Below are 26487 nucleotides of genomic sequence, written 5' to 3'. Positions count from 1 at the left end.
GTATGTGCTATATAAATAACTGTTAATAAATAAAGCCATATGTTTTGAGTTATATATACTCTTGATTCAATGTATGGTGGCTCGGTGATTAACTTGTCATTCCCTGGTAATGTGTGTTTCTTATTTTGTAAATCTCAATTGTTTTCTCATTTGCAGGTTCTGGCCTCAATGACGGACAATGGCACGAAGTACGGTTTACAGCTGAAGAGAACGCTGCTATGTTAACGATTGATGGGGATGAAGCTTCATCTGTTAAAACAAATAGTCCTCTCCAATTCCGAACTGGAAGTCAGTATTTTTTTGGAGGTAAGAATTACCACTTTTCTATGTTGGTTTATGGGGTATATGCAATAGCGGGCGAAATCGCGGCAATTATCGCCGTTTTTTCAATTCGACCAAATTCGCCAGGTGAATTCCGGAAGGTGGCTTCCGGAATTCACCATATGCAATGAAAAACGGATTCGCCAGAGTCGCGGGCGAAAATCGGCCGATTTTGCGGATTTTACCGCGATTTTAAAAAACGGGGAAAAACGGGGAAAAACCCGTAAAAAAAATGGCGTGGGGTCCCCCCTCCAAAGCATAACCAGCCTCGGGCTCATTGAGCTGGTCCTGGTTCTAAAAATGCGGGGAAAAAATTGACAGGGGATCCCCCGTATTTTTAAAACCAGCACCGGGCTCTGCGCCTGATGCTGGTGCCAAAAATACGGGGGACAAAACGAGTAGGGGTCCCCCGTATTTTTAACACCAGCATCGGGCTCCACTAGCTGGACAGATAATGCCACAGCCGGGGGTCACTTTTATACAGTGCCCTGCGGCCGTGGCATCAAATATCCAACTAGTCACCCCTGGCCGGGGTACCCTGGGGGAATGGGGACCCCTTCAATCAAGGGGTCCCCCCCCCCCAGCCACCCAAGGGCCAGGGGTGAAGCCCGAGGCTGTCCCCCCCCATCCAATGGGCTGCGGATGGGGGGGCTGATAGCCTTTGTGTTCCAAAAAAAAGATATTGTTTTTTCCATTAGTACTACAAGTCCCAGCAAGCCTCCCCTGCAAGCTGGTACTTGGAGAACCACAAGTACCAGCATGCGGGAGAAAAACGGGCCCGCTGGTACCTGTAGTTCTAATGGAAAAAAAATACCCAAATAAAAACAGGACACAGACACCGTCGACAGTAAAACTTTATTACACACTGCCGACACACACATACTTACCTATGTTCACACGCCGACATCGGTCCTCTTCTCCATGTAGAATCCCGGGGTACCTGAAAATAAAAGATCAATATACTCACCTCAACAGGCTCCAGAGATAAATCCACGGACTTGGCAAAAAAAGAAAACGAACAACCGGACCTGCGGACCGAAAGGGGTCCCATGCTGACACATGGGACCCCTCTCCCCGAATGCCGGGACATCACGTGACTCCTGTCACTGATGTCCCTTCAGCCAATCAGGAAGCGCTACTGCCGTGGCGCTCATCTGATTGGCTGGACGCCGTCTGTACTCTGACAGCGCCTCGCACAGCTCCCTCCATTACTTTCAATGGTGGGAACTTAGCGGCTAGCGGTGGGGTCACCCGCCGGTCACCGCTGACCGGCGGGTGACCTCACCGCTAGCCGCTAAGTTCCCACCATTGAATATAATGGAGGGAGCTGTGCGATGCGCTGTCACAGCGATCAGCCAATCAGGTTAGCGCAACGAAGTTGCGCTTCCTGATTGGCTTAGAGACCTGTCAGTGACAACTGTCACTGACAGATCTTAATCGTGGATAGGTGTCCCATGTGTCAGCATGGGACACCTTTCAGTCCGTTTTTGGTGCGGGTAAATGCGCTTTCTTTTTTTGCCAAGTCCGTGGATTTATCTCTGGAGCCTGTTGAGGTGAGTATAATTGATCTTTTATTTTCAGGTACCCCGGGATTCTACATGGAGAAGAGGACCGATGTCGGCGTGTGAACATAGGTAAGTATGTGTGTGTCGGCAGTGTGTAATAAAGTTTTACTGTCGACGGTGTCTGTGTCCTGTTTTTATTTGGGTATTTTTTTTCCATTAGAACTACAGGTACCAGCGGGCCCGTTTTTCTCCCGCATGCTGGTACTTGTGGTTCTCCAAGTACCAGCTTGCAGGGGAGGCTTGCTGGGACTTGTAGTACTAATGGAAAAAACAATATCTTTTTTTTTGAACACAAAGGCTATCAGCCCCCCCATCCGCAGCCCATTGGATGGGGGGGGACAGCCTCGGGCTTCACCCCTGGCCCTTGGGTGGCTGGGGGGGGGGGACCCCTTGATTGAAGGGGTCCCCATTCCCCCAGGGTTCCCCGGCCAGGGGTGACTAGTTGGATATTTGATGCCACGGCCGCAGGGCACTGTATAAAAGTGACCCCCGGCTGTGGCATTATCTGTCCAGCTAGTGGAGCCCGATGCTGGTGTTAAAAATACGGGGGACCCCTACTCGTTTTGTCCCCCGTATTTTTGGCACCAGCATCAGGCGCAGAGCCCGGTGCTGGTTTTAAAAATACGGGGGATCCCCTGTCAATTTTTTCCCCGCATTTTTAGAACCAGGACCAGCTCAATGAGCCCGAGGCTGGTTATGCTTTGGAGGGGGGACCCCACGCCATTTTTTTCCCGGATTTTACCGTTCCAGCAATAAAAAAAATAAAAAAATAAAAATATTATTTTAAAAAATATATAAATAATATTTGTGCCTCCCCCAAAAAAAAAAAAAAAACCTAATCTCTTCTAATATAAATAGATCTGCTATTCCTAAAAAAAAAAACACAAAAAAAAACATGTTTAAAATTTTTTTATTTGTTTTCACCCTCCAAAGTGTGGCGGAGTGAAAATCGCGAATTTGCTGTCTAAAAGCACTGCAGGCGAATTTCCAAACTTGAATTGAATATGCTGGAGGCGAATTGCAGCATCTGTACCATTGCAGAAAAGGCGAATTCGGAAAAAGGCGAATTGAGAAAAGGCGAATTTTGACGGGCCGTTTTTTTGCGAAAAATGACTGCACTGCATAGGCGAATTGATTTTTGGAGGCGAAAACGGCCCGGAATTCGCCTATTTTGCAAATTCGCCCGCTATTGCATATACCCCTATGTCTTTAAGTTTATAAAGCACAAAAGAGGCAATACAAGAAGATTTGGTTAGCCAAAATGAATATGACAGAGCAGTCATTATTTGTAAGGTAGGGTATTGTTTCATCATTGCTTGCTGGTGAATATATTACAGTAGATATCTTTTTGCTATGTATGAATAACACTAATGAACACTCGCGCACTCTAGTGTGTGGTGATAAACGTGGAATACATACTGTACTTCCTCCACCATAGTCTACCATGAAGCTTGGACGATAGGAAAGATATTTATTATACCTGAGATGGATCTGGCAATAAACTAATCTCGAAGGAAACTACACAAACAGGGTTATAGTAGAATTACCTAGATATACAATTAGTAGGCAGACAAAGAATAAATGATTTGTGAACAAGAATGATATATAGGTGGTTGACAACATGGAAGTACAGAAATGCACGCAGTTACAATTGTCAATACAGTTAACATGAACAGATACTACACCCGCATTGGTGCCATGTGATTGCTTACCCATCATTCTTTGCTCACTAGCTGCTTTTTATTTAGTTAATCACAATATTAATATAACACAACTATGCAATATTAATTATAAACATATTGTGGTAGCATTGGTGAACATTCTATGGCCTGTATTTAAGTATCTGTGATGTGCAGCTGTCATGTGTGACTGCACTCATTGCTGTAGATTATACGGATATGGGACTCAGGGTCGACAGTGTCTAGGTCGACACCCATTAGGTCAACACCTATTGGTCGACAGTGGCTAGGTCAACACTAGGAATAGGTCGGCGCGGCCATTAGGTTGACATGAACAAGGTCGACATGAAAATAGTCGACGTGCGTTTTTCATGTTTTTTTATGTCGTTTTCTCCGTAAAGTGACCAGGAACCCCAATTAGTGCACTGTGTCCCATGGCAGGACTCGCTTCACTCGCCATGCTTCTGGCAAGGTGCCTCGCTGGATCGCAAAGTATGAAAAAGTTTAAAAAAAGAAAAAACATGAATAACTCATGTCGACCTTTTTGCATGCCAACCTTGTTCATGTCGACCTAATGATCACGTCGACCTATTTATAGTGTTGACATATTCGCTGTCGAACAATGGGTGTCGACCTAAGTGGTGTCAACCTGGAGTCTGGATACCGTTTATAGGGCTATTGTTTGGTTGCAAAGTGCTGCCATTCTGATGGCACTTTGAATACCCCTTATGTTGGTAACCTGGGTTACATGTTGGGGCAAGGAGCTGTAAGTGGGCAACAAATGTTTCCTGTGATTAAAGATAAGATGTCTAGTACTATTGCAAAAAGACGCAGTCTCTCTTTACTTACCTCCTAACTGTGGACAGTATGCTCCAATCACACTGTATGTACAATGGGCCTAATTCAGACCTGATCGCTGGGCAGCGATTTTTGCAGCCCTGCGATCAGATAGTCGCCGCCTACTGGGAGAGTATTTTAGCTGTGCAAGTGTGTGACAAACTGATTTTGTGCAATCTCTGCGCAGCCCAGGACTTACTTAGCCACTTTGATCACTTCACCTTCTCCGGGATCGGAATGTCAGACACACTCCCTTCCAACGCTTGGACACGCCTATGTTTTTACCAGACACTCCCTGAAAATGGCCAGTTGCCACCCACAAATGCCTTCTTCCTGTCAGTCACTTTGCGATCACCCATGCTATCTCTTTTTTCGCACCGATCCCCGTTGCTGTGGTCCGTCGTGCATGCGCATTGCGGTGCATACGCATTCGCAGTTCGGACCTGATCGCATACTGTGAGAAAACGCAGCCTAGCGATCAGGTCTGACCCTATATAACTCCAGTAGCGATTCCCCAGTGTAAGCACCATGGGCAAACCCACCCTTGAATGTAATGAAATGTATACGTGAATAAATATGTATTAAATTTTCTCTTCACATGATTGTGTTTTTGATTAGTTAAATTCTTGTAAATATGCGACCTAGCATAATCGCTAGGGTAAAAGTAACGTTGTTAGTCTTAATGTAGGCCACATTGCCACACCAAATCAAGGTTAGTATCCAGACATGTTGGGTTAGTCTTATTAAGGGGATCCGGTCTCTAGGTCGACAGTAACTAGGTCGACAGTGTCTAGGTCGACCACTATTGGTTGACAGTAACTAGGTCGACAGGGTTTCTAGGTCGACAGGGTCTCTAGGTGGACATGTTCTAGGTCGACAGGTCTAAAGGTTGACATGAGTTTTTCACGTTTTTTTCTTTTTTTAACCTTTTCATACTTAATGATCCACGTGGACTACAATTGTAACGGTAATCTGCCATAAGCGCGAGCCATGCGAGGGGACACGGTGCACTAATTGGGGTTCCCGGTCACTCTACAAAGAAAACGACACCTAAAAAACATTAAAAAAACTCATGTCGACCTTTTGACCTGTCGACCTAGACCATGTTGACCTAAAGACCCTGTCGACCTAGTTACTGTCGACCAATAGTGGTCGACCTAGACACTGTCGACCTAGTTACTATCTACCTTCCATACCACACCGCTTATTAAGTTGCATATCGTTGGTGGCTTTCAAACTGACACAATAATTTAAACTGTAACTGCAGATAAATTGCAGCAGAAGGAACAGTTAAGAAATGCCACAAAGCAAACTGTTATACCGACTTCTAACAGACATCTTAAGAGTTCTTTAGAAGCAGTTTCACAAATTGCAGGAAAACCTACAATATGAGAAAAACACTAAAACATGAAGGTACGTTGAGCAGGTGACAATGTAAATGTGCAATAAGTGGACAATATGAAAGGCTGGAAATGTGCTTGAAGGCTCATTTTGGAGGCTACTGTGAGGAATGTATACCAACTCACACAACTGCACTAAACTCTCCTCTCATGCTCTCATCCCCAACATCTAGATCCGGAAATCTCCAGCAACTAAAATATGTTGGAGGACTGAGAGCGCTCTGCGCTGTCTCCTCACCTGTGCTGCCAGGACACTGTAGTGCCAGAGTCACATTACAGCTCAACCTCTGACCTGATCAGCATGAATGTACAACTGTGCATGCGTAGCTTCTCCACGCATCTACATCTCCATCCTCCACAGAGGAAGGACATGTCCCTAAGTATCTCCTCAGAGAGACTGCTTACACTCCAGAAGAGACCCTGTATACTCTGCTGTGTCACCACTTATATGTATACAGGTGTGTGTTCCCTTATAAGCACAACCTGCATTAACCTCCCACTCCTTCCTGGCTGTATTGTGTACCTATTGCATTAACCATGTGTTATCCTGCTACTAGAAATGTGCGGCAGGCACTTTTCGTGTTTTGTGTTTTGGCTTTGGTTCTAATTCCCCGCTCATGTTTTGGTTTTGGCTTGGTTTTGCCAATACCATCCTTTCATGTTTTAGTTTTGGATCTGGATGATTTAAAAAACAAACAAACATAAAAACAGCTAAAATCACATAATTTGGGGGTAATTTTGATCCTACGGTATTATTAACCTCAATAACGTTCATTTCCACTCATTTCCAGTCTATTCTGAGCACCTCATGATATTGTTTTTAGGCCAAAAGGTTACACTGAGGTGGCTGTATGACTAAGCTAAGCGACACAAGTGTGCGGCACAAACACCTGGTCCATCTAAGAGTGGCACTGCAGTGGCAGACAGGATGGCAGATGTAAAAAAATAGGCCCCAAACAGCACATGATGCAAAGAAGAAAAAGAGGTGCAATGAGGTAGATGTATGACTAAGCTAAGTGACACAAGTGTGCGGCATAAACACCTGGCCCATCTAGGAGTGTCACTGCAGTGGCAGACAGGATGGCACTTAAAAAAACTAGGCCCCAAACAGCACATAATGCAAAGAAGTAAAAGAGGTGCAATGAGGTAGCTGTATTGCTAAATGACACAAACAATTGGCCCATCTAGGAGTCGCACTGCAGATGAAAAAGAGGTGCAATGAGGTAGATGTATGACTAAGCTAGCGACACAAGTGTGCGGCACAAACAACATGGGATGTGCTGGAATTTGCCCAGATGTAATACACGCACAATATTGGTGGCACAGGATAGCGTACCCCTAAACCAAACACACACGGCAAAGCCTGTAAAATTTATTTGGATAATAATAACCCTTTTATTTGAAGCTATTATAATAATATGCAGCACAGGTGAGCATACCCCTACACCACACAGGGCAAACCCTGTAAAAATTATTTGGATAATAATATAAGTAATGTATATAACCCTTTTATTTGGAGTAAATAATATACAGCACAGGACACCACCAATGGACTTATGGCAGCACAAGACACCACCACTGGACTGATGCAGCACAAGACAGCTCCACTGGACTGATGCAGCAATAGACAGCACCACTGGACTGGACTTATACGGCAGTACTCCTGGACTTGTACAGCAGTGTCAGATAGGATGGCACTTAAAAAAACTAGTCCTCAAACAGCACATGATGCAAAGAAGAAAAAGATGGAATTGTCCTTGGGCCCTCCCACCCACCCTTATGTTGTACAAACAGGACATGCACACTTTAACAAACCAATCATTTCAGCAACAGGGTCTGCCACACGACTGTGGCTGAAATGACTGGTTTGTTTGGGCCCCCACCAAAAAAGAAGCAATCAATCTCTCCTTGCACAAACTGGCACTACAGAGGCAAGATGTCGCCCTCATCCTCCAATTCCTCACCCCTTTCACTGTGTACACTCTCCTCCTCACAGAGTATTAATTTGTCCCCACTGGAATCCACCGTCACAGGTCCCTGTGTATTTTCTGTAGGCAATTGCTGGTAAAGGTCTTCCCGGAGGAATTTATAATTAATTTTGATGAACATCATCTCCACATTATGTGGAAGTAGCCTCCTACACCGATTGCTGACAAGGTTACTGGCTGCACTAAACACTCTTTCGGAGTACACACTGGAGGGCAACTTAGGTAAAATAAAGCCAGTTTGTGCAAAGGCATCCAAATTGAACCTTTTTCCTGCCAGTATATGTACGAAATGTCTGACATGCCTACTTGGATGCTGTCACTCATATAATCCTCCACCATTCTTTCAATGGTGACAGAATCATATGCTGTGACAGTAGACGTGTCAGTAATCATTGGCAGCTCCTTCAATCCGGACCAGATGTTAGCACTCGCTCATGACTGCTCTGCATCGCCACCAGCGGGTGGGCTAGGAAACCTTATCCTTTTCCTCACAGCCCCAGTTGCGGGAGAAAGTAAAGGAGGAGCTGTTGACGAGTCACGTTCCGCTTGAGTTGACAATTTTCTCACCAGCAGGTATTTGAACCTCCTCAGACTTGTGTCTGCTGGAAAGAGAGATACAATATAGGCTTTAAACCTAGGATCGAGCACGGTGGCCAAAATGTAGTGCTCTGATTTCAACAGACTGACCACCCTTGAATCCTGGCAAAGCGAATTAAGGGCTCCTTCCACAAGTCCCACATAATTTGTGGAATCGCTCCATCTTAGCTCCTCCTTCAATTTCTCCAGCTGCTTCTGCAAAAGCCTGATGAGGGGAATGAGCTGATTCAAGCTGGCAGTGTCTGAACTGACTTCATGTGTGGCGGCAAGTTGGAAGGGTTGGAGAACCTTGCACAAGACGGAAATCATTCTACACTGCGCTTGAGTCAGGTGCATTCCCCCTCCTTTGCCTATATCGTAGAGTGTTGATTTCCACCTCGTTACCACCTCTTGGTTCAGGTGATGGCAGGGCAGGTTCAGGCGTGTTTGATGGCGCTCCAATCTTCCGCACATGGTGGCTGACTGCCGAAAGTGTCCCGCAATTTTTCGGGCCACCGATAGCATCTCCTGCACGCCCCTGTCATTTTTCAAAAAATTCTGCTCCACCAAATGAATTGTTTGTGCAAAACATAGGACGTGCTGGAGTTTGCCCAGATGTAATGCACGCACAATATTGGTGGCGTTGTCCGATATCACAAATCCCCAGGAGAGTCTAATTGGGGTAAGCCAGTCTGCGATGATGTCCCTCAGTTTCCATAAGAGGTTGTCAGCTGTGTGCCTCTTATGGAAAGCGGTGATACATAGCGTAGCCTGCCTAGGAACGAGCTGACATTTGCGAGATGCTGCTACTGGTGCTGCTGCTGTTGTTGCTGCGGGAGGCAATACATCTACCCAGTGGGCTGTCACAGTAATAGTCCTTAGTCTGCCCTGTTCCACTTGTCCACATGTCTGTGGTTAGGTGGACAGTGGGTACAACTGCATTTTGTAGGACACTGAGGACAATTTTTCTGACGTCTCTGTACATTCTTGGTATCGTCTGCCTAGAGAAGTGGAACCTAGATGGGATTTGATACCGGGGCACAGTACCTCAAACAATACTCTAAGTCCCACTGAACTAATGGTGGATACCGGACGCACGTCTAACATCAACATAGCTGTCTAGGCCTCAGTTATCCGCTTTAAAAAAGGATGACTGCTGTCATATTTCATCTTCCTTACAAAGGACTGTTGGACAGTCAATTGCTTACTGGAAGTAGTACAAGTGGTCTTCCGACTTCCCCTCTGGGATGACGATCGACTCCCAGCAGCAACAACAGCAGCGGCAGCAACAGCAGGTGTACCACTCAAGGATCCTCCGGAGGAATCCCAGTTAGGAGAGGACTCCTCAGTCTTGACAGTGACATGGCCTGCAGGACTACTGACATTACTGACTGAGGAGGAAGTTGATGTTAAGGGAGTTGGTGGTGTGGCTTGCAGGAGCTTGGGTACAAGAGGAAGAAGGGATTTAGGTGTCAGTGGATAGCTTAGGCTCTTACCTAAAGTTTCACAACTTGACACTGACTTCTGATGAATGCTCTGCAGGTGACGTATAAGGGAGGATGTTCCTAGGTGGTTAACATCCTTACCCCTACTTATTACAGATTGAAAGAGGCAACACATGGCTTGAAACCTGGTGTCCGGATTTGTGGAGAAATAATTCCACTCCGAAGGAGTGGCTTTTTTGGTATTTTGCCCAGGCATCACAATGGGCTTCTTCATCCCACGGACAACAGGTGTCTCCCCCGGTGCCTCATTTAAACAAACCACATCACCATCAGAATCCTCATCGTCAATTTCCTCCTCAGTGCCAGAACAACCCATAACCTCATCCTGGTGTACTTCGACAGTGACATCTTCAATTTGAATATCAGAAACTGGACTGTGGGTACTCCTTCCAGCACTTGCAGGGGGCGTGCAAATGGTGGAAGGAGCCACCTCTTCCTGCCCAGTGCTGAGAAGGTCAGGAATCGCAACCGCCGACACACTTGGACTCTCCTTGGGGATTTGTGATACCATCTTAGAAAGCACAGTTCTTTTCTGTGCTTTTTCCATCTTATCTCTTTTAATTTTTCTAGTGAGAGGATGAGGGCTTCCATCATCATGTGAAGCTGAACAACTAGTCATGAACATAGGCCAGGGCCTTAGCCTTTCCTTGCCACTCCGTGTCGTAAATGGCATATTGGCAAGTTTACATTTCTCCTCAGACCATTTAAATTTCTTTTTTTGGGTCTTTTTACGGAACTTTGGTTTTTTGGATTTTACATGCCCTCTACTATCACATTGGGCATCGGCCTTGGCAGACGACGTTGATGGCATTTCATCATCTATGTCATGGCTAGTGGCAGCAGCTTCAGCACTAGGAGGAAGTGGTTCTTGATCTTTCCCTATTTTATCCTCCAAATTTTTGTTCTCCATTATTTTTCTGGAGTTATATAACACAATATGTGGCACAGGAGAGCCTCACCTCACAGGGCAAACCCTGTAAAAATTATTTGGATTAAATATTTATAACCTCTTTATTTGGAGTAAATAATATAAAGCATAGGACAACACCTCTGAATTTATATGGCAGCACCACTGGACTGGATTTATACGGAATAATATGGATTTATATGGAATTATACAGCATGAACACTGGAATTATACTGCAGGATCACTGGAATTATACAACAGGATTACTGGAATTATACAGCAGATTACTGGAATTATACACCAGTACCACTGTAATTATACGGCAGGATTACTGGAATTATACGGCAGAATTACTGTAATTATACGACAGGATCACTGGAATTATACACCAGTACCACTGTAATTATACAGCAGGATTACTGGAATTATACGGCAGAATTACTGGAATTATACGGCAGGATCACTATAATTATACGACAGGATCACTGGAATTATACGGCAGGATTACTGGAATTATACGACAGACTAACTGGATAAATACAGCAGGATCACTGGAATTATATGGCAGGATCATTGGAATTATACGGCAGGATTACTGGAATTATACGTCAGGATTACCCGAATTATATGGCAGCATCACTGTAATTATATGGCAGGATTACTGTAATTATACGGCAGGATTACTGTAATTATACGGCAGGATCACTGGAATTATACGGCAGGATTACTGTAATTATACGCAAGTACCACTGTAATTATACGACAGGATTACTATAATTATATGGCAGGATTACTGGAATTATACGGCAGGATCACTGGAATTATACGGCAGCATTACTGGAATTATACAACAGGATTACTGGAATTATATGGCAGGATCACTGTAATTATATGGCAGGATTACTGGAATTATACGGCAGGATTACTGGAATTATACGGCATGATCACTAGACATATACGGCAGCACAGGGACACCACCACTGGACTGATGCAGGACAACATAGAACCACTGCAATGGACTGGATTTATATAGCAGCACTGAACATATGGCAGCAGAGGACACCACTGTGACTGGTCACTGGACAGACTGATGCACAGGACACTACCACTGGTCTGATGCAGGACAACACAGCAACACTGTAAGGGACTTATTATACAGCAGCACTGGACATAAGGCAGCAGAGGACACCACTGTGACTGGTCACTGGACTGACTGATGCACAGGACACTACCACTGGTCTGATGCAGAACAATACAGCAACTCTGTAAGGGATTTATTATACAGCAGCACTGGACATATGGCAGCAGAGGACACCACTGTGATTGGTCACTGGACTGACTGATACATAGGACACTACCACTGGTCTGATGCAGGACAACACAGTGACACTGTAAGGGACTTATTATACAGCAGCACTGGACATATGGCAGCAGAGGACACCACTGTGACTGGTCACTGGACTGACTGATGCACAGAACACTACCACTGGTCTGATGAAGGACAACACAGCAACACTGTAAGGGACTTATTATACAGCAGCACTGGACATATGGCAGCAGAGGACACCACCACTGTGACTGGACTGATGCAGCACAATACACCACCACTGAATTGATGCAGCACAACACAGCACCCTATGCAGCAGCAAAGGACATATGGCAGCAGAGGACACCACTGGGACTGGTCACTGGACTGACTGATGCACAGGACACTACCACTGGTCTGATGCAGGACAACACAGCAATACTGTAAGGGACTTATTATACAGCAGCACTGGACATATGACGGCAGAGGACACCACCACTGTGACTGGACTGATGCAGCACAAGACACCACCACTGAACTGATGCAGCACAACACAGCACCACTGGACAGCACTGGACATATGGCAGCAGAGGACACAACCACTGTGACTAGACAGATGCAGCACAAGACACGGACACTGAGAGAACGGAGACACGTCCTCTCTCTACACTCTCTAATGCCGGAGTGAAATTGGCGACGCGCGGCTCCTAATATGGAATTCAAACCCCGCGAGAATCTGACAACGGGATGATGACGTTTTGCCTCGTTCTGGTTTCCGACTCAGGCGGGAAAACCTGAGCCTGAGTCGCATCTGGGCTCGGAGCGTGAGGTCCGGTAGGGTTCGGTTCTCTGAGAACCGAACCCGCTCATCTCTACCTGCAACTCATTGCATCTATTTAATAAACCACAACCTGGTTAAGTTATTCATTGTGTGGGCTGACCTCCATTAATAGCAGCTGGCCCCTACAATATATTAAATCTGCCAATAACATAATATTAGAAACCAGTGTTATATAGAGCTATCAAGGTCAAAATTGAGCATGTTTACATTGGTTTCAAATCAGCTAATCAAAAGCAGGCACATTTTTAAGGTGACAAGTAATTAAGAACTAGCAGCAACAGTGCATTTATGTATGTATGTCATACAGTAGCTAACTGTGACAGGGTCTTTGTGACGTGAGGTATGCCTATAAATTTCAGGTTAGATAGAGTCTTTAATGCCTGCCAGACTATTGTAATGTCTTTTTTGTGAAATATGCCTTAACTATTTCCTTAGATAAATGCTCTTCAACTCGGACAGAAAAATAACAGCATTTACATGTAGATGAATGCACCTGCAGAATATACAGAGATTAAATATTTTGTGAATGTCGCTATGTCTTTTCCTTGGTAAGCTCTTGAAAAGTAAAGTGACAACCATTTGTTTAAGCATTAAAATAGAATTTAAAATGAAAAATACCCTATACAGTACATTGTTGCTAAACTATTTGAATAAAACATTATTGTCTCCATGGAGAAATCTACACAGTGTTGAACTTGTTTATGAACTTATTGTCAGAGCCATAACTAGACGTTTTTGTGCCCTGTGTCAGAAAGAGAATTGCTGCCCCCTCCCCCCATATTCAAAATAGGAATAGAGCGCATGTAAAAATATATGGGGCACGGTTTCATGTGGAAGGACCGTGACCACAGAATAGTACCAATTCACATTACACCGCACAGTAGTGTCCATTATTCACAATACACCGCACAGTAGTACTCCTTAAACACGTTACGCCACACAGTAGTACCCCCTCATACAAGTTCCACCACGGTGGAGCCCCTCATACATGTTACGACACAGAAGAGCCCCTTATACACATTATGCCAGTTAAAGCTCCTGCACTTCATTCCTCCATATCATCTCCCCCCCCCCTTGCACCTCATTATACACAATTGACATACACCACTGTGACAGCTTCCCTACTTGTGTATGCAGGGGCACCAGGCACTTGCAGGGCAGTCCACCCTATAGCACCAGGCAAGCAGCCCAAATCATATGAAGCACACAGTATGCACCCAGCAGCTCCCCTCTAGCATGGAGCTGCACTTTGCTGTGCTGAGCAGCTCCCTGACCCCATACTGTTCGGAGCAACCCAGCTGCTGGGGAAGGTGCCGCTGTCCTATACAATAAGCACAGGCTTCAGATGGGTCATCACCTCTACCAGCCATCAACGTGTAGCACTACTCACTGGGAACGATTGTCTTCCCTGGTGCTTCTGGCTGGGTGAGAGAGGTGTACGGACAGACCAATGAGATCAGTGCAAGTCTATGGTTCGGACCAGCGAGCTTCCCACTCTCCTTCTACCATCCAGCGTCTCCTTCCCAGTCAGGAGCTCTCTCTCTCACCCTCCCATAAGCATGGCGATCGCGGGTAGATGAGGACAGTGCATAAATAGAGCAAATGTGCTGTGGGCTAAGCACCCTCTGCAGAGCCCTAGAACAGCCCTGCTTATTATGTTCATTGGAATGACTTTACTTATACATGATGTGGCTTACATGAAATTTAAATGTTATCACCATACAAATGTTTTATATTTGTAATGTAAATGTGTTGGTGCAGAGGTTAGAATTACTGCCTCACAGCAGTACAGGTCTTGGGTTCAATTCCCCCCAAGGTCCTATCTGTATACAGTTTGTATGTTCTCCTGTGTTTGCGGGGGTTCCCTGCGGGTACTGCAGTTTCCTCCCACAATCTGAAAACATACTGGTAGGTTAATGTATTCTAGTCCTAGTGTATATCTGTTTGTGCATATGTGATAGGAAATATAGATTTTAAGCAAACAAACTGTAAGCTGGGTATACACTTAAGGATGATGTACCCAGCACAACATCACGGATGCTGCAGACAGAAATCACTGCAAAAATGATGCGTTGTCCTTTTTCCCAGAGTTCTAAGCATGCATATTAGAGATGTGTCCGGGCGCTTAGCACTGGTTGCATGTTCCTGGAGTCTGGCACATGTGCATTAGATTCTGGCACAAAGCCACAGTCTATTGAACTGCCATAGAGAAGGTGGGCCATATGGAGCCTGCAGCCCTGCACACATGCCCTCTCCTTTCTTAAACCACCTGTGCAGGGCAGTACTGTAAAATAATGCCCAGGTTAGAGGAGTTGAAAGCTAAGTAGTGCTCCTCACATTGACAGGTGGCACAGAATCCTAGTTGGAGCAGCTATGGCATACTGTATGTCTAGCAGGTGCATAACAACTATTCTATAAAGCTGAATAAGACATGAACTATTCTATAAAGCTGAATCAGACCTGAACTATTCTATAAAGCTGAATCAGACCTGAACTATTCTATAAAGCTGAATAAGACCTGAACTATTCTATAAAGCTGAATAAGACATGAACTATTCTATAAAGCTGAATCAGACCTGAACTATTCTATAAAGCTGAATAAGACCTGAACTATTCTATAAATCTGAATCAGACCTGAACTATTCTATAAAGCTGAATAAGACATGAACTATTCTATAAAGCTGAATCAGACCTGAACTATTCTATAAAGCTGAATAAGACATGAACTATTCTATAAAGATGAATCAGACATGAACTATTCTATAAAGCTGAATAAGACATGAACTATTCTATAAAGCTGAATAAGACATGAACTATTCTATAAAGCTGAATAAGACATGAACTATTCTATAAAGCTGAATCAGACCTGAACTATTCTATAAAGCTGAATAAGACATGAACTATTCTATAAAGCTGAATAAGACATGAACTATTCTATAAAGCTGAATAATACATGAACTATTCTATAAAGCTGAATAAGACATGAACTATTCTATAAAGCTGAATAAGACATGAACTATTCTATAAAGCTGAATCAGACATGAACTATTCTGTAAAGCTGAATCAGACCTGAACTATTCTATAAAGCTGAATAAGACCTGAACTATTCTATAAAGCTGAATAAGACATGAACTATTCTATAAAGCTGAATCAGACCTGAACTATTCTATAAAGCTGAATAAGACATGAACTATTCTATAAAGCTGAATCAGACCTGAACTATTCTATAAAGCTGAATCAGACCTGAACTATTCTATAAAGCTGAATAAGACATGAACTATTCTATAAAGCTGAATCAGACCTGAACTATTCTATAAAGCTGAATCAGACCTGAACTATTCTATAAAGCTGAATAAGACCTGAACTATTCTATAAAGCTGAATAAGACATGAACTATTCTATAAAGCTGAATCAGACCTGAACTATTCTATAAAGCTGAATAAGACATGAACTATTCTATAAAGCTGAATCAGACCTGAACTATTCTATAAAGCTGAATAAGACCTGAACTATTCTATAAAGCTGACTCAGACCTGGGATTATTTTATTCATTTTTTTTTTTTTTTATAAAGTGCCCTGGAAGTGAGCTAACCTGTAACATGTAATTACTGTATGACTATACTGTAGTTATATAGAGCACACAATGCCCATTAAAATTGTAGCTTAGGTTTGTGAATATTTTAAAACCTGATAAAGAACAAAAGCAAAGAATTCCTTTAGAGCCACTAATTTATTTCCTCTCCTGTCACAACAATGTTCAGCTCTGTACATGGATATTATTACGGAAGAGTGGATTGATAGTCTGCAAAGCTACTGACTTTAATAAGGAATAAATAAAGCAGCATAAAGATGGAATTTTGATGATGTTCACTGTTTATTCAGCTATAATGTAATTGGCTGTGGATGTGCTTTTTAGTTTGTTTGTTTATTGTTCATTGAACCTAATAAATAGAACAGAAGAAATGTAGTGTTTTCAAAATCATTTATCATTGTGTTACGATGACAGTGGTTTTGCATGTTCTTCTGTCAAAGAAATTAGCTTTACTACAGTTGGAACATAAGGTTTTGCACCAAGCGTCTGACCTGAATGTCATATGTATATATGCCCAGTGTATTGGGAGTTTATGTGAGTACTTAGATTTGTCTGTAACTCTACCCATGGTTGACAATTACATTCATTATAACACTGCTCGTCCAGAGACAGACTTGTCTAGGTGGCTGGGGGTCACGTATTCAACATTTCCCAGTGCTGTTGAATGACATCTGTCAGATGATTTAGACAGCAACTAATAGTTTCACTGAAACATCTGTTGCTGCTATCTAATAATTGCTTTTATGGAGTGAGCAAGCATTTCCATTTAATGATAAAATCCTGAAGTCAAAAATGTCTGTCTGTGCAGTGTGTGCACTATGGAAGTGTTTATTTGAGGAACAGTGTTTGTCCTGTTTCTGTATGTATAGTTATCTGGACACCAACACTTTTCATTCTGTGGTGCTGTTCTTTCAAACCTTATAAAGATGACAACTGGAGGCACTGCCCATATCAACCAATCAGATTAAAGATATCATTTTATAGAATCTACTAAATAATGGTAGCTAGAATCTGATTTGGAGCAATTTAATTAGACAACAGGTAGGAATCTTGCACACTACTATGGAGTGGGCTATTGGGGAATAAAACCTCACTTGTTTTTGATCACACTAGGGGGGTCATTCCGACCGATCGAACGCTGCGCTTCTTTGCAGCCGTGCGATCAGGTCAGAATTGCGCATGCACGGGGGCCACATTGCGCATCATTGCCAGGCGACGGCCGTCGCCAGACAGCGACGCCGCTAGTGAAGAATGCCATCACATCGGCGACTGCAATAAGATTGACAGGAGGAAGGCAGATCCGGGCGGCAACTCACTGTTTTTGGGGAGTGGTGAGTCCAACACAGGCGTGTCCAGCGTTTGGAGGGCGGATGTCTGACGTCAATTCCAGAACCTGCATCGCTGGATCGATCGCACAGGGTAAGTAACTCTTAACCTGGTCTTCTTTTACAGGAAACATTTTTTGCATAGCAAGGTTGCACAAGCGGTCGCAGCCCTGCTATGCAGAAATACACTCCCCCATAGGCAGCGTCTAGTTGATTGCATGGGCTGCAAAAAGTTGCTATGTGCGATCAACTCGGAATGACCCCCTATATACAGAAGCAAGCAAAAACAAACAAGGTTTTCCCTTCTGTATTTACCAACAATGTGCGCGGCCATACAACATGTAATCCACTGAACCTTATGCTTCCTTAAATCTTACTTAGGTGTTGGATAACATTTGCAATATTTACTCTCAAGCAGTTCAGTATGGACAATTGCTCCATACCACTTATTTTGTATGCACCGGTAGAGACCCATGCCTAGGGGTGTGACCAGCCTCCAGAGTCTTGGATAACCATTAAATTAAAAACAACAATCCACTATAGAAAATACACCATAGTCATGTTACATACAGTATGTATAATTATATTTCAAGTCCACAGTCTAGAACCTGATCCTTAGAAAAGGAGGTGGTCCCTCAGGCAATGGGGCCCACTAGGGGTTTTCCCCTGTACCCCTGTGGGCCAGTCTGACCCTGAGAGCATCATACTACTTTTGTGTATCTTGGTTACAGGTCTTACTGAACCTGGCAATGCTTATTTGTATTATACATTCATGTTATTGCTTGTAATGACAACCTATGTTTTCCGTGAGTTTTATTATCTACTAAAACATTCACCTGTTATTTTCAGTTTCATCTGAGAGGCTGAAGTACCTTTTGAATCTTAATAAGGTACACTTGGGCATACACAAACCAAAGGTTAAGAATGTGATGTACTGTACATTAAGCTTATACTCACATGTAATCTTTGGTATCACAAATAATGTGTAGCTTTAGATCCAGTACAAAGTTTATTATTTCACCTTTTAAAACACATACTGAAGATGCAGATTTATAAAACTTATTTTTACTAAAATAATGTGAAAAAGGGTGTTTTCATACCCTTTTAATTTTATTTTTGTATCATTTGAATGGGCTTTTGGAGCAGCTTTCAAGAAAAACTGCTCAAAACCCTTTAATTCACTTTTTTTTAAGTAACTAATATCACATTTACCATAATTATAATGGGAAATGCTAAATTTATAAAAAAAAAATGTAAGGGTTCACTGCTGATCCTGTATTCTTTCACAGGAAAGCTGGCTGTGCGGGAAGCTGACAGTGTGATCAGCTCTGTGTGTCCAATGGACACACAAGCTGATCACTGTTTAAAAAAAAAAAAGTTACAAGATAAAACAAAATTCATACTCACCTACCCGGGGTCCGGTGATCGGTGCTCCGGAGTGGCTGCCAGTCTCAGGGGCTCCATGCTGCTCCTGTGACCTTCTGTGCAGTAAAGCATTGGAGGTCACATCAGCAGGGATTCCCGGCAACCAGCAGCCCTCCAGGACCTGGGATTACTGATGCTCGTGCTTGGTAAGTATGATCAGTGGTAGTGTGTGTGTGTGTGGGGGGGGGGGGGGTCGGCATCGAGACGAGGAGTGGAGTGCCAGCAGCAGCATCGATGTCAGCGGTGGCGCATGCGCAGCCGTAACTTGGGGTATTTTTCATGAAAAATACCCCGATAAAACTGCTGAGTGGCACTGCAGGAACAGAGCATTCTTGCAAGCTCTGTCCCTGCATGCGATTATTGATACATTCATGCAATGATGTAATCAATACTCTCATTGCAGATTAGATTGATTTTATCACCTCACATACGCGTCATCAGATGCAGATGGTGATAAATAGGCCCCATAGAGATCTACTATATATTATTTTTGAGTAAGAAGGAAGTTTTTTCAACTATGTGAAAATAGATTATGATGATCATATCAAGTTAAGTTTAAACATGACTGCTATTTCAGGTATGGTGTGTATATGTGCGCATGTGTGTTGGTCATGTATATAATTAAACAATTTAGCAGTGCAGTGATAATCTAGTTAAATTGTGTTTTGTTTACAGCCAACTCAAGGATCAACAAACATCTTGTTGTGTAACTAAAGGCTTTATGCACTGATTGGAAGACAGATGGCTCTGTCTGGCAGGAAGCCCTTTAAGAAACTGCCCAGCATCGCTTAGTATCTAAATTGACTGTGCTGGCGGAAAAAAAAGGAGAGTAAGAAAGAAATAAGAAATATAAAATTACCTCAGATTTGCTGTTACTAAACAGCAACCTCAACATTTCACCTCTAGTTCATTTCCTCAAACGCAAATTATTGTGTTACAGTACCTCTCCGAAAGAAACTGTGGCAAAGTTTGTTTCTCGTACAGGTACACCACTGATTTTCTGGCAACTTATGGTTCGGCACCTCATATTTCCCAATTTAGGTTACATGGTGACCGCTTGGCGGTGCTGTGTGTTGTTTGCTTACAGCAACAATGAAAGTGTCAGTGGTGGTGTGAAGCGGAAACACAATCCATAACGATGCAGGAAAAGGTAGAAATGTTTATTACTGTATTAGTATTACTCAACCTCTGTTAGTCCGTCAAAACTGATAATCTGTCAGAGTGCTGGAACCAAGGGTGCTGTAAAATGGCTTTGTGCCAGAGTCTACTGTGCATGCACAGGTGTTTGCGAATCACCGGGAAGTGTCCTCTGAGCCATTTTTCTGGTGATTTATGTCTGCAGCGACGGCTGCCGTGTGACTCTAGAAGGGTAAATATAATTATATGGCTGCAGAATGTGCAGTGTGGAGCCCCCTGGACCCAGAGGTCCGTGTGCACCGCACACCCTGCACCCAATATAGATACGCTAATGACTGGGAGTCTGGGTGGCATCACAATGTTTTTAGGAAATCAATTTATGTTTTCAACACATTCTGCCACAAATCCAACAAATTCTGTGAGGTTTGTAACATTGTTACATTTGTGCCATGAATGGGTAAAACAATGTTTAGTAACTGCTAGATTACCATGGGCTGATACAGAATTAGAAGTACATTTTGCATGCATTACTTACAGTATGATGTATGGAATATTAGGTTATTTTTGCACATACTGGGCCTAATTCAGATGTTGTTGGAAGGGACATTGCTGATGGTTATTGGTTGCAGCAGCGATGCACTAATATGGTAATTCTGCAGGAGGCGTCTGTTGTAAGTAGATGCCTTCTGCATGCATTTGTGATCCAGTGCTGCGCCCTAGGATGCAGCATCGGATCACCTGTGACATCATCATCCGGCTGCATGACCCATGCGCAGTACGGATCCAGTGCTTGTGTAAAGTACCCAACATCAGTACTTTGCATCATGTGCCTCAGGTCCTTTGAGATCATAGGGGCATATTTATTAAGCCTGGTGAAGTGATAAATTGCGCAGTGATAAAGTACCAACCAATCATCTCCTAACTATCATGTCACAGGCTGGGTTTGAAAAATGACAGTTAGGAGCTGACTGGCTGGTGCTTTATCACCTTCCACTTTATCACTTCACCAGGCTTAATAAATCTGCCCCTGAATAAGGTGCACTGTATGCATCCCACATATTTATTATTTATTTTAGTCATTTATTACCAGATATTTATATAGCGCACACATCTTCCGCAGCACTTTACAGAGAATACTGTATGTGGCCATTCACATCAGTCCGTGCCCCAGTGGAGCTGACAATCTACAGATGTGTCCACTTACATCTTTGCTATTTTGCTCAATTTGGCACAACATGCAAAACACGGCTAAGCTGTTTTTCACGAGTAGCTAGTGGATGGATTTAAAAGTTTTGTTTGCTATAACAGGATATGTCTATGGCATGCAAAGATGTATTTAGACATATCTGTATATTCCTTACCACATGTACACGCACACACATTCACGCTGCGGTTAATTTTTGTTGGGAGCCAATTAACCTACCAGTATATTTTTGGATTGTGGGAGGAAAGCGGAGCACCCGGAGGAAACCCACGCAAGTACGGGGAGAATATATAAACTCCACACAGTTAGGGCAATTGTGGGAATCGTACCCATGACCTCAGTGCTGTGAGGAAGTAATGTTAACCATTACACCGCCCATGCTGCCCTAAAACCATTACACATCCCACATTACACATATGTGCCTGGTTTACTACAAGTCATCATCATTAGTGTGTTCTTGCACTGCGTTGTACTAGATACAAAAGATACATCTTCTAGCAGTTGCATATACGCTTATGTGCTGCTCTACATGGCCACTTTTGTTATAACTAAGCCCAGGATTCTTAGGCTCTAACCTAGTCTAACCCTTTCTCAGTACACTTAAAATTTCATTTTCCTTTTAGGTTTTATGTAGCAGGGCATAACATACTTAATTTTTTTATAACCTAAAATGGCCAAATGTGAGTGTTAGTATCTAATTCTAAAGTGACCTATTTTGATAGGTCCTAAAAATACTTAATTCTGTATTTAAGTTGAAACTACAGTATATAAACTTGCTGTGCAAATGTGTGGAATGAGCAGTTTTCAATCATAAGGAATTCATCTTTACAGATGTATCTTGTTACAGCCTTGCAACGTAGCATATGCAGTGTGATTGCCAGCTCCCGATATTCGTGGGTGCGAGAATATATATGTACCCGCGATCCATTCACTTCTATGGGAAATCCATGACTGCGAATGGATGGCCGCCACCCACGGCATAGTGCATCGTGGGAGCACACCCTGCAAGGAAGTGACAGGACACATCTGTAATAAAGGCACAGTGTTTCAAACATAATCATATTTTGTGTGGTTTTGTTTTATTTTCATACAACTTATAAATTACTCCTAAACTGTATTTTTTTTAAGTCTACATAATCCTAAAACATGGAATGTAAAAAGCTAATTTTAGTTTTTTAGATCCTTAAAATCCAGTGCCTAATGTGTTCATTTTCTGAGCATGCAAAGAGCAAAGTCATGCAAGATATGCTACGCAAACAGGCCTATAGTCAATTCTGCATCAGCCCAAATACACCATTGCCCTCTGGTGGTTATTTCCAACGGCATCTAGAGATAAGCAAAATTTCCAAAATAATTTTGAGGAATATTTGCCTTGCAGTATTATGCATTTGGGTGCAGAAATTCACATATGTTGTCAATTAGTGTACTCTACTCTTACCATGACCATAACTATTGAGACTGTAATCCTTCAAGTTACAGTATATTGGAAGACTTTTAAAAGCGGTACTCAAAGATTGTATTGTCAACACTCTTCAAAATAGTTTTCCCACTGCAAATTATATTTTGAGTAAAATTCCAACAAAACTTATTTCTAGCTGTATTCAATAGGACCATCAGAATGTTCATACCTGCACAGAGTAAGTATTCCAGGAGATTAGTGGACTGATCTTGTGCATTTTTTTGATAACGTAAGGGCTGGATAGTGTGTACTAGGAGCAGCCTCATGATGTTGGGGAGAGAATGAAGCCAAGCTAGAGAGTTAATAATTTAAGTTACTCAATGGCGCAACTACATGTATCTGAGTTTCCTGTCAAAATGATTTGGAATGTAGTGGTGCCATACCACTACCATTGCTACCTACTGTTTTCAGAGTTGGATACAAATGTGAGATGCAGGAGGTGTGATAGTAGTGTCAATACAGAAAATGGGCAAAAATACAAAAGAACACAGGGGGTAATTCAGACCTGATCGCAGCAGCAACTTTGTTAGCACTTGGGCAAAACCATGAGTGCACATGGTTTTGCCCAAGTGCTAACAAAGTTGCAGGAGGGGCAGATATAACATGTGCAGAGAGAGTTAGATTTGGGTGGAGCATTTTCAAACTGAAATCTAAATTGCTGTGTAAAGATAAAGCAGTCAGTATTTACCCTGCACAGAAACAATATAACCCACCCAAATCTAACTCTCTCTGCACATGTTATATCTGCCCCCCCCCCCCCCCCCTGCAGTGCACATGGGGGGTAATTCAGACTTGATCGCTAGGCTACATTTTCGTACAGCGGGCGATCAGGTCTAAACTGCACATGCGTATGCGTAATGCGCAGGAGCGTCGCACGGGTACAAAGCGGATCACCACTCAGCGATGGGTTTGTGTGAAGGATCCATTCGCACGGGCGTTCGCAAGGAGATTGACAGGAAGAAGGCGTTTGTGAGTGGCAACGTGACCGTTTTCTGGGAGTGTTTTGAAAAATGCAGGTGTGTCCATGCGTTTGCAGGGAGAAGTCCTCACATCAATTCCGGTCCCGGACAGGCTGATGTGATCGCAGCGGCTGAGTAAGTCCTGGGCTGCGCAGAGACTGCACAAGATCTGTCTGTACAGCTCTGCTACACATGCGTTCGCACACTTGCACAGCTAAAATACACTCCCCCCTGTAGGCGGCGACTATCTGATCGCAGCAGTGCAAAAATTGCTAGCTAGCGATCAGGTCTGAATTAGGCACATGGTTTTTCCCAACTGCTAACAAATTTGCTGCTACGATCAGGTCTGAATTACCCCCTAAGTTCTTAAACATAACAGTAGTTTGGAAAGTGTAGATAATACGTAACCACGACGCATGGAGCCTGTTAAAAGCAAAAGATGCAAATATAAAATGTTATCTTTCTAAAAGTCATCACTGCTCAACATTCCAGCAGCTTTCCCTTCCCATAGATGGAAACATGCTTTACTTTTTTATTAGATTGCAGCAGCATTTTTTCTACTTTTCCACATTTGCATATCTGGGGGCGTCTTAGATGTGTTCTGCGAAATAGATGCCAGCAGCGGCAATTATCATCATAATCATCATCTCACAACTTTCAATAGTGTGTGAGTGCGTGTAAGTCATCTCCGTTCAAGGAGCAGTTTCACATGTTTTTTATACCGTAATCTTGATATTGTACTTTGGCCAATTCTACGTGCTCCCTGCAGCCCCCAACAGTAGTGAGGAATAAGTGTAACTTGCATTCAGGTCACCATGGAAAAAAGGTGTGCATTGTGAAAAGATGAAACAAAAGTGTGATATTTCCCCTATGCCATTGCCTAGTGTCTTGTCCCCCTTTGCCGGAACCTGGAGCATTAAAAATAAATGCTAGTGAGCAGGGGATTAATACTGAATTACAGGGAAAGGTGTAGGTGAGGCTGCAACCTGCTTTGGAGAACTGACGTGGTCCTACTGAGCATGTTAGAACTGAGAGCCCAAACAGGGCCTCACTACACGTGCAGAGCTGCAACCTGCATAGAGATAGACCAGTGTCACCAGGCCTTTCTCGGGTGTGGTATACAAGATCTACATGCATTAGGTCTACAGTCATTAGGTCGACCCCATATGTTCCACAGACAGAAGTTCGACACAGACAACAGGTTGACATATGAAAGATCGACACTAGAAATGGTCGACATGGACTAAAAGGTTGACATGACAATGGTTGACACAAAAATGGTTGGCACTTTTTTTGCATTTTTGGGGTTAGTGTGGATAGTTTTTTCATCTGGGACCACCGTTTGTTGAAAAGTATCCTGTCGCCGACTTGCTTCGCTCGCCATGCTTCGGGCACGGTGTTTCACTTTGCTCACCACATCGTTATTAAAGGTTATGATTTGCGACATGGATAGTCACAGATGGAAAAAGTCCAAAAACATGAAAAATAACCCAAAAAACGTGTTAACCATATGTGTGTCGACCATTGCCATGTCAACCATATGAACCTGTCACCTTTTCTAGTGTCGACTTTTCATATATTGACCTTTTGTCAGTGTCGTCCATATGGTGTCGACCTAATGACTATCAACTTAATGCATGTCAACCTATAGTCCAGATCCCGTCCTCCTCCCTGCAGGACACCATAGCGATGTAGCTTTGCCACTGCTGATGAGTTTTACTGCTAGCAATACACTACCTTACTTCCCTGTATACACAAAACTGATGCAGTTTGAGTAAGCTAATGTGATATCACAGATAAATTACTAGATGCTTGATTTGCCAAATGTTAGTTTATACGGAGTGCATGAAATCAGGACCAGGGGGTAAGAGACTCTTGATGTAAAACAAATAGCAGCTATTGGCAATTACACAGAACATGTAAACTTGTAAACGATGTGAGTGAGGGAAGTCTTTTCTGCTGAGAGGCAGCAGCTTGATAACAGGATGGTGTGCTGAGCTTTCCGTGAACTCCAGCTATTTATCACACGGACCGCATGCACCCTGCTCTGAAATCATTGATTCCAATTTCTGCATACCTTCTCTGCTAATGCTGCAGTGCTTGTCATAGAACTGCCTGAAAAGTTCCCAGTACTAGGTTGTGCCTAATGAAATCTGACAAAACTGGAAGGGTAGCAAATTCTTATGCACAAATATGACCTAAACATAAATGCATAAACAGCAAGCAAAATTATCACTAATAATTAATCAAGTAATACCATTTACTTTGTGAATAAGACTGCATTTATTTTCCAACTTGTTTTCTAGCAGTACTGTTGTATGTTTTGTGTTGAACAAAGGAAAACGGCATGGCTTTTTTTGACAAAGAAAAGGTTATAAGTATGTTTGCCTATTAAATATCAAACCGATTTAAGTAGTTTAAGTGGTTGTATTATATTCTATATATACTGTACTGTATGCAG

General features: G+C 43.0%; 1 protein-coding gene across 3 annotated transcripts in view; it reads left to right on the top strand.

The window, feature by feature from the left end:
* The window catches only part of CNTNAP2 (contactin associated protein 2), a 2955022-nt gene that overhangs the window by 1444224 nt on the left and 1484311 nt on the right, over window positions 1-26487 (top strand). For all 3 annotated transcript variants that reach the window (XM_063922438.1, XM_063922437.1, XM_063922439.1), the window contains exon 9: window positions 157-306. In XM_063922438.1, coding sequence (XP_063778508.1) covers window positions 157-306 — 150 coding nt within the window. The remainder of the gene's footprint in view (window positions 1-156; window positions 307-26487) is intronic.

The sequence above is a fragment of the Pseudophryne corroboree genome, chromosome 5 (genome assembly GCF_028390025.1).
Source record: "Pseudophryne corroboree isolate aPseCor3 chromosome 5, aPseCor3.hap2, whole genome shotgun sequence".
Taxonomy (NCBI): Eukaryota; Metazoa; Chordata; class Amphibia; order Anura; family Myobatrachidae; genus Pseudophryne; species Pseudophryne corroboree.
The sequence above is the reverse complement of the archived record's forward strand: the minus strand, read 5'-3'. Positions and strand labels throughout refer to the sequence as shown.